General features: G+C 40.1%; 1 protein-coding gene across 1 annotated transcript; it reads right to left on the bottom strand.

Annotated features, from left to right (window-relative positions):
- Nucleotides 1-8,649: 8,649 nt before the first annotated feature.
- LOC118899571 (olfactory receptor 4S2-like) lies at nucleotides 8,650-9,597 on the bottom strand. The gene has a single exon (XM_036861341.1). It carries the CDS (start codon nucleotides 9,595-9,597, stop codon nucleotides 8,650-8,652), a length of 948 nt encoding a protein of 315 aa, XP_036717236.1.
- Nucleotides 9,598-9,919: the final 322 nt, after the last annotated feature.

The raw sequence follows: 9,919 nt of genomic DNA on the forward strand, positions 1-9,919 counted from the left end.
AAATTCTTAGCTCTGAAGAACCCCCAAGGGATGACACTAATTTCCTAGCTTTGCAAACTTTTCCTAACTCTTTGCCTCAGCTCCTGAGGGCATAATTAGTCACTTGCGGTTGTCATCATGCCATAAAGCCCGAGAGTGGCCTCCAGAAAGTGGAGCACTAACTGATCATCCAACTCACAAAACAGAAAAATAATTGGCTCTTTTTCTTCCTTTGATGATCACTGTAGCAGCAGAGAACTTTTTCTATTAAATGTGAAGAGGCCAGCATTGGAGTTGTGGAGCGTTAGTGGAAAGAGTTGAGAATACATGAATTTGATCAACACTTTTTTTTTTTTTACATCTATGCTATTATATTACACATACTGTTTTTCAACTTTTTAAAAAATTAATTAATTAATTAATTTTATTTTATTTTTGGCTGTGTTGGGTCTTCGTTTCTGTGCGAGGGCTTTCTCCAGTTGCGGCGAGCGGGGGCCACTCCTCATCACGGTGCGCGGGCCTCTCACTGTCGCGGCCTCTCTTGCGGAGCACAGGCTCCAGACGCGCAGGCTCAGTAGTTGTGGCTCACGGGCCCAGTTGCTCTGCGGCATGTGGGATCTTCCCAGACCAGGGCTCGAACCCGTGTCCCCTGCATTGGCAGGCAGATTCTCAACCACTGCGCCACCAGGGAAGCCCTCAACTTTTTTAAAAAATTAAATATTTTGGAGCTCTTTCAATATCAGTGTAGGTAGATGTACTCATCTGTATTAGGTCTAGTTGCCACAGCAAAATATCAGACTGGGTGGCTTAAACAACAGGAATTTGTTTCTCATAGTTCTGGAGGCTAGAAGGCCAAGATCAAGGTGCTGGTGGATTTGGTTCCCTGGTGAGGTCACTCTTCCTGGCTTTCAGAGGTTGCCTTCTGGCTGTGTCCTGATATGGGAGACAGACAGAGAGAGAGAGAGAGAGAGAGGGAGAGAGAGAGAGAGAGAGGGAGCTATTCTTCTTATAAAGCTGCTAATCCCATCATGAGGATTCTACCCTCATGACCTCCTCTAACTCTAATTACCTCCCAAAGGTTCCATCTCAAAATACCATCACATTAGGGATTAGGGCTTCAACATATGAAATTTTGGCAGACAAAATTCAGTCCATAGCACCATTTTTTTTTTCTATTTTTTATTTCAGCTTTATTGAGATATGATTGACAAATGAAATTGTAAGATAATTAAAGTGTACATGGTGGTGATTTGACATACATATACATTATAAAAGGATTCCCCCATCTACTTAATTGACACATCCATCACCCTGCAAACTCACACATTTATCTTTTTTTTTTTGGTGAGAACATTTAAGTCCTTCTCTCTTAGTGAATGTCAATTATACAATACGATGTTGTCAACAATAGTCACCATGCTATACATTAAATCCTCAGACCTCATTCATCTTATAGCTGAAAGTTTGTACCCTTTTACCAACCTCTCCCTATTCCCCTCCCCCCTCCCCCAATGCCTGGAAACAGCTTTTCTACACTGTTTCTGAGTTTGACCTTTTATTTTAGATTCCACATATTAATCTCTTTATTACTATATCATGATGTGCTTTTTCTCTTGTTACATTCTTTGACTTAAAGTCTATTTTTTTCTGATATAAGAATAGCAACCCCTGCTCCTCTTTTGGTTTCCATTTGCCTGGAATATCTATTTCCATCCCTTCACTTTCAGTCTATGCCTTAAAGTTGAAGGATATAGGTTGCATATAGCTGGGTCTTGTTTTTTTTAATTCACTGAGCCACTCTGTGTCCTTTGATTGGAGAATTTCATTCATTCACATTTAAAGTAATTATTAATTGGTATGGACTTACTATTGCTATTTTGTTAATTATTTTCTGGATGTTTATAATTCCTTTGTTTCTTTCTTCTTCTCTTGCTCTCTTCCTTTGTGATTTGATGATTTTCTGTAGTGGTATGCCTAGATTCCATTCTTTTTATCTTTTGTGTATCTACTATAGCTTTTTGCTTTGTGTTTACCTTGAGGTGTACATAAAACATTTATAATAGTCTATTTTAAGCTGATAACAACTTAAGTTCAAATGCATACTAAAGCTCTACATTTTTACTACTCCTCTCCATTTATGTTTTTGATATCACAATTTACATCTTTTTACCATGTGTGTCTGTTAACAAATTATTGTAGTTATAGTTATTTTTAATACTTTTATTTTTGAGCCATCATACTAGAGTTATAAGTGATTTACTCACTACTGTTACAACATTGGAGTATTCTGAATTTAACTATATATTTACCTTTATCAGTGAGATTTATATTTTCATATGTTTTGCTGTTACTAATTAGAGTCCTTTCACTTGAGCTTGAAGAATTTCCTTTAACATTTCTTATAGGGCTGGTCTAGTGGTGATCAATTCCTTCAACTTTTGCTTGTCTGGAAAATTCTTGATCTCTCCTTCAGTTGTGTAAGACAACTTCGCTGGGTAGAGTATTCTTGGGTGGCATTTTTTTTTTCCTTTGGCACTTTGAATATATCATGTCGCTTCCTTTAGGCCTGCAAAGTTTCTGCTGAAAAATCTGCTGATAGCCTTATTGGGGTTCCCTTGTACATAAGAAGTTGTTTTTCTCTTGCTGCCTTTTAAAAAATAAATAAATAAATAAATAAATTTATTTATTCATTTATTTATTTCTGGCTGTGTTGGGTCTCCGTTGCTGTGCTCAGACTTTCTCTAGTTGTAGTGAGCAGGGGCTACTCTTTGTTGCAGTGCACGGGCTTCTCATTGTGGTGGTTTCTCTTATTGTGGAGCACGGGCTCTAGGGGCGTGGGCTTCAGTAGTTGTAGCACACGGGCTCAGTAGTTGTGGCGCACAGGCTCTAGAGAGCAGGCTCAGTAGTTGTGGCGCACTGGCTTAGTTGCTCCACGGTGTGTGGGATCTTCCTGGACAGGGCTTGAACCCGTGTCCCCTGCATTGGCAGGTGGATTCTTAACCACTGCGCCACCAGGGAAACCCTCTCTTGCTGCTTTTAAAGATTCTCTCCTTGTCTTTAACTTTTGCCAATTTAATGATAATATGTCTTGGTGTGAGTCTCTTTGTACTCATATTATTTGGAACTCTCTGGGCTTCTTGAATCTGGATGTCTGTTTCTTTCTCCAGGTTAGGGAAGTTTTCAACCATTATTTCTTTTTAAAAATTAAAAACAATTTTTAAAATTAATTATTTTTTTGGACGTGCTGCACAGCATGTGGGGTCTTAGTTCCCCGACCAGGGATTGAGCCCGTGCCCCCTGCAGTGGAAGCGTGGAGTCCTAACCACTGGACCACTGCAGGATTCCCCATTATTTCTTTGAATAAGATTTCTGCTACTTTCTCTCTTTATCTTCTCCATCTAGGACCACTATAATGCAAATATTGGTGTGCTTGATGGTGTTCCATAAGTCCTTTACACTGTCTTCACTCTTTTCCTCTATTTTTTTCTCCTTGCTCTTCTGATTGAATGAATTCTGCTGCCCTGTCTTTGAGTTCACAGATTCTTTTTTCTTCTGCTTTATCTAGTCTAATGTTGAACCACCCTACTGAATCTTGCAGTTTAATTATTGTAGTCTTCTGCTCTGTGAGTTCTGTTTGGTAGTTTCTAGGTTTTCCATCTTTTTGTTGAAATTTTCACTTTGTTCATGCATTGTTCTCCTGACCTCAATGAGGATCTTTATGACAAATATTTTGAACTCTTTATCAGGTAATTTATCTCAATTTCATTAAAGTCTGTTTCTGAAGGTTTATCCTGTTCTTTTGTTAAGAACATATTCCTCTGTTCATTTTCCTTGACTCTCTGTGTTAGTTTCTATGCATTAGATAAAATAGCACCTCTTCCAGTCTTGATGGAGTGGTCTTCGTAGGAGGTGAAATTTATTTTCAGCCTGGCCTGAGCTTTTGGTTGTCCCTCAAAAGTTTGTGATTGTCCAAGCTGCCTTCTTAGTTCTTAGTGGCTCCCAGTAGCTGAGGGTTTGCCAAGACCTGTCAATGTCCCAAAGTCAGCACTTAGAAGCAGGCTGATTGAAAGCTAGACCCTAAGGTAACAGCTTTTGAACTACGCAAATAAGCCTCTTTCAGGGAAAGACTGGGAGATGGGAGTCTTTTGTTTGCTCCCTCTGCACTGAGTCCAGGGAGGGTAGCCACAGCAAATACTCATGTGCCTGTTAAGAACTATTTTTTTGTCTGCTAAGGTTTTGTGGGTCTCATGGGTACAAGCCCAGTTGGCTTTTGGAGCTAGTTGTTTTGGGGTACATTCCTCAGGTGGAATTCTTAAAAGTTGGGATGCTAGATTTTGGGTCCAGAATCTTCACTCCTCAGAGAGAAGCTGGGAGTTGGGAGTTCTCTCCTGATTGCTTGTCCTTGTGCTAGGAAAATGGTTTATGGTGAGAGTGTGTCTCAGCCTTTCATACCCATTTCAGTGTGGGTTTTTCCTTGTTCACTCAGTGTGTAGGAGTCACTCAGCTGGTCTTTGGATTTCTTTCAGAGGGAATTGTTCCATGTGTAGTTGTAGATATGGTGTGTCCGTGGGAGGAGGTGAGTTCAGGAACTTCCTTTGTCACCATCTTGGACTGGAACCCATAGTGCCATTCCTTTAACTGTTTCATATTATATTATCTTATATATGTTCCAAAACATATGTGTGTGTGTGTGTTCTGTGTGTGTGTGTACTAATCTCAAGACTGAGCTAACTATATTCCTTATTTTATCATTGGTCTATGTAAGGTCCCTCTTGTTTTAAAATTTATTTTCTTTGATCTTTATTCTTCACTCCCATTCTGTATTAGTTTCCTTGGGCTCGCATAATGAAGTACCACAGACTGAGAGTCATATATATATATTTACATTCCTATTTATTACTATCAGGAATTGGCTTCAGAGATTATGGAGGCTGAGAAGTCCAAAGATGTGCAGTCCACAAGCTGGAGACCCAAGAAAGCCGATGGTGTAGTTCCAGTCTGAGTCCAAAGGCCTGAGAACCAGGACCACTGATGGTATAAGTCCAAGTCCAAGGTCAGGAGAAGACCAATAGCTCAGCTCAAGTCAGGCAGAGAGACTGAATTCTCCCTTCCTCTGCTTTTTTTGTCCTATTCAGGCCCTCAATGGATTGGATGATAACCATCCTCATGGTGCAGGGAAATCTGCTTTACTCAGTCTACTGAGTCAAATGTTAATCTTTTCCAGAAACATCCTCACAGACAAACCCAGAAATAATGTTTAACCAGATATTTGGCATCCCGTGGCTCAGTCAAGTTGGCACATAGAATTAACCATCACAGACATCTATTAAGACTCAGCATTATCTGCATCCAGGCAGTGGAAGAGGAAAGAGCGTGGAGAGTGTTCATGGGAGGCTTCTAGTGGTCAGGGCTGAAAGTGGTCCACATCACTTCTCACATTCTATTGGAGAGAACTTGATTACGTTCACTCCTAACTACAGCAGTGGTCAGCAGTGTGGTCTAGCTGTGTGCCTATAGGAGGGAAGACAGTGAGTGGTCCCTGCTCCAGTTACTAGCTTACATTCCCACCAACAGTATATGAGGATATTACTTTCCCACACTCTACCAGTGATGGACATTATCAACCTTTTACATTTTTACCAAACTGATGGTAAAAAATGATGCATTTTAAAGCAATTTATATTTTCCTGATTACTGGTGAGTTGAAAAATTTTTCATATTTTATTGGCTGCTTACATTTTTCTTCTATAAATTATCTTTTCATAAGTTTTGTGTCTTAAAATGTTTCTTATTGATTTATAGGAGTTATTATATAGTATGGGTAGCAATTCCTCATTCTCCTTTGCTGATTTGGGCTCATCTTGGCTATACAACTCTGAATCTCAGCCATATCCTCCATATGGCCCCTGGCTTAGGCTGTTGGTCCTGCAGCCCCTGTCATAGAGTTATCTCACCATCATAGCCCCCAAAGAAGTTCCCCCGACTTTCAGCCACCTTTCACCTCCTCCTTGGGACTAGCAGGAACTCCTGGATATTTTTATACCACATGGGAGCAAGATACATTTGAGTTAATATTTTGCTGTACTTTATGCCTATCCATGCACCAATGATTTCCTAATTTCATAATTTAAAATTTCAGTATGTTTTCATATTTGCTTGTAATGTTTTACTATTAAAAATAAGGTTTGTGAAGGTGGAACTTCCATAATAGCTGAATAAGGAGCTCATAAAATCTATCTCTAAGAAGCAATAATAAAACTGGACAAAATTGTCAAAAATAATGATTCAAAAACTCTGGATATTGACCAGAAGTATACAACAAATTGAGAAGTTTATTCAAGAAAATTTACCCAAACTTGGAAAGAAGAATAGGAGTCTGTGGGCATTTTATACTCAGGCTGCCCCATCCACTCACCCTCCAGTTACATGGTGTAGAAGTTCTATCATGGCAGAGCATCAATCTATAAGGACAGGCATCTCCACTTCTGGAGAGAGTTGACTCTCTTTATTTGGAGCAGAGTGAGGAAAATTTCATGCCCAGGGTCATTGTTGAAAGCAATAGCAATCTCATTGGCAAACAATCAGAGACACTCAATGTTACAAGTCTTGAGACTTGTTGAAGCAAACAACAGTTTGGTAGACAAGTAAAAATGTGACAGGAAGATCCAGGGAATGATGTCTCTTAGTTTTCTTTTTCTTTATTACAGTAGAGGAACCCACTGAAGCAGTCCATGAAGGTCACCGCAGAGGACATAGACCATGGTGCATCAGAGTGGAGAGTGGTTCTGGAGTACAGAGGATGTTCAGGAGTCCAACCTGATGCCTTTCAGTATCTACCCTTGTCCTCATTTGGTCTATAGTTTATGTTCTCTACACAGGGGACTTAGTCATAGTTCTGTGGATGTTGTCAATTCAATCATTATCTCATGTGAATCCTAAAATATTAGCTACTACTGTGCTCTTGATATAAGGTAGTAGAAAAAAGGGAGGGTAGAAATAATCAGCATACAACAATTGCTACAGTCCCTGTTTCTGTAGCCGCTCAAATAGTCCTAAACTGACCCAGAGCCTGTACTGCCCTTAACAAGGGCATGTGGGGCCCCTACTCTAGGCTCTGTGCCTCAGGAGGCTCAGTGCTTTTTGGAGCACACTCCTTGAAATTTTAAAATCTCCATTCAGTGCTTAAAGGAAGCCAGGGTTTACTTCCTTACTCATCAGGAGAGAAAAGAAAAGACGATCACTCACTCAGAACTTTTCAAATTTCTTGGGTTTCAATGATGAGAGGTTATGAGGGTGTTAGGCAGCCACATAAAAATCAAGTGCTATGTTTGTTGCACTGGTAGTTCAAGATTTAAACTGTGCATTTTTATCTATTCATGATATTGTTAAACAAGTTAGGTAAACCTGCTCAGAAGGTAGAACTCTCTTCAAGTCATGCAAAAATAATTTTGATTATTTTAATATTTGCATATATTTTCCCCCGTTACTATAAATCTATGTCAAAGGTTGAGTTCCCTAGGCAACATCTCTCAGATTGAATTTGTGTGTAAAAATTTCTTGGGAAGTACTCCCAATATCAACGTCTGTAAAAGAATGAAGGAAGCAGAATTGGGCAGAGGGGAGAAGTTGAACCATGATACAGTAACAAAAAAGATCTTAGGTGGTCCCACAAGGAGGTTTAGAGCTGGGATGGCCCTTCACAGTTGTTTCAAGTTGAGGCAAGAGGCCCTGGTCTTTTTATCACCACATTGACCATTCCTGGCTGTAGCCTGCTGGAGGAAGAGGACATGATATTGGTACTGCCCTGGGGGGAGGCATTATCTGGAGAAGGATGAACAGTGAGCCACGAGCAGCCATCCCTCCTGGCAACTGAGGGAATGAGTACCTCCATCCTGAAGGGGGTCTGGGTGGCTCACCCCAGCAACCACTAAAAACCCTTTCCTTGACTCAGATAGCCCTCACTATAGGTGAGCATGTTTTTAAACATTCTGAGCCCAGTATAGCTTGTACTGTAATATCAACATAAATAATTCTCATCTATGAACTGTTTAGTAATGATCATGTGAGAAAAACCCCTCAACCCCAAATCAAATTCTTTAAATGAGGGTTGTCTAGATGTCTGGAGTTGCCAAGGTTATGGTAACAACAATAACATCAATGAATGCAGTTCCTGCCACTGACAAAATGCTTTCACCTCTACTTCCATCTCATTTGATTCTCTATATAACCCTGGGAAGTGGTGGGAAAAGTAGCTTCAATCCATTTAACAGATGCGGAAACAGGCAAGGCAAAGATAGCGAAATCAACTTCAGCATTTGTTTTTGGTATCATTCCTTTATTGGAATATGTGTATACCTGACATACCACATCACTTAGAGGCATTGCTCAGAGGCAATAGTACTCTCTGTTATGAAATAGACTGTGTTTGGTGTCAGATTTCCCTGTACAAATGTTTAATCCACTCAGGGCTCCCAGTAGGGAATATCTCTTATCAGATATCAGAGTATCTTTAGAATATCACTAAAGTCAAACTACTGGTGATTGCTACTTTCCAAACTAGATTGTTAGACTTCAAATCCAAGACTCTTTATATGATATTCAATTATTTATTTGTGTGATAGGATTAAGGGCTAGTGACTGACTAATTCCCAGTAACCCTTTTGGAAACTGTTACAACGGAGGCTGTATCAATCCCCAGGTTGTTCTGCCCAACAACCTCTTGATCCATAGTCTCTTCATTGCGTTTTTCACCTCCGTGTTTCTCAGGCTGTAGATCAGAGGATTCAACATGGGTGTGATGACAGTGTAAAATACAGCCACCATCTTGTCCTCAGGAAAAGTGGTGGAAGGTCTCAGGTAGATGAAGATGCAGGGGACAAAATATAATATTACCACAGTGATGTGGGAAGCGCATGTGGACAGAGCCTTGTGCCTCCCCTCTGATGAGTGAGTCTTGAAGGAAAGCAAGATGACCGTGTAAGAGCCCACAAGAATGACAAAGGAGCTCAGTGAAATCATGCCACTGTTGGCCATTGCAATGAGCCCCACCACATACGTGTCTGTGCAAGCCAGCTTCAGTAAAGGGTGGACGTCACAGAAGTAGTGGTCGATCAGGTTGGGGACACAGAAAGGGAGTTGTACAGTGAGCACGGTCTGGATAAAAGTATGCACAAAGCCTCCTAACCAACAGAACACCACCAATATGGAGCAGAATTTCCAGTCCATGATGGTCAAATAGCGTAGAGGCTTACAGATGGCCACGTACCTGTCATAGGCCATCACTGTGAGGATAAAAATCTCTGTGCAGCCAAGCAGATGGACAAAAAAGAGCTGGACCATACAACCATCAAAAGAGATTCTCTTGACCTTGGCTTGAAAGTCAATAATCAGCTTGGGGGCTGTAACAGAGGAATAGCAGATGTCAACAAATGATAGGAAGCTAAGGAAGAAGTACATTGGAGAGTTGAGATTGGAGCTCCTTTGGATAGTTATTATAATGAAAAAATTTCCAGTCATGATGATCATATAAAAGAGTAGGAACAAAAAGAAGCATAGTTGCTGTACTTCCTTATTTTGGGAAAGACCCATGAGGATAAATTCAGTGACATTATTTTCCATGGAATCTGGGCAGGTCACAAGAGAAAAACATTGTGTGGCTTTACCTGTTAGAAAAAATATATAAAGGACAATTAGATTTGGGCACATGATACCATAACATTATTGTTATTATTTTTAAACAATTATTTACAAAACTTCTCCCTTGAGGTGTTGGTTTCGGTATAGTCTGTTTCTTAAAATGACCAGAAATTGACTGAGGGATGGAGGAAGAAAGAGGAAAGAGAAGAAAAATTAATGGACTTTAGATATATTTAGGCATGGAGACTAGGCTCTCCACTTAATAATCAGTTATCTGAATCATTGTTGCTTGAGAATTTAAATT

This window comes from Balaenoptera musculus, chromosome 8 (assembly GCF_009873245.2).
Source record: "Balaenoptera musculus isolate JJ_BM4_2016_0621 chromosome 8, mBalMus1.pri.v3, whole genome shotgun sequence".
NCBI classification, from domain to species: domain Eukaryota; kingdom Metazoa; phylum Chordata; class Mammalia; order Artiodactyla; family Balaenopteridae; genus Balaenoptera; species Balaenoptera musculus.

What these genes read in the sequence shown, in the direction of transcription:
- LOC118899571 (XM_036861341.1), bottom strand. Translation starts at nt 9,597, where the DNA reads ATGGAAAATAATGTCACTGAATTTATCCTCATGGGTCTTTCCCAAAAT.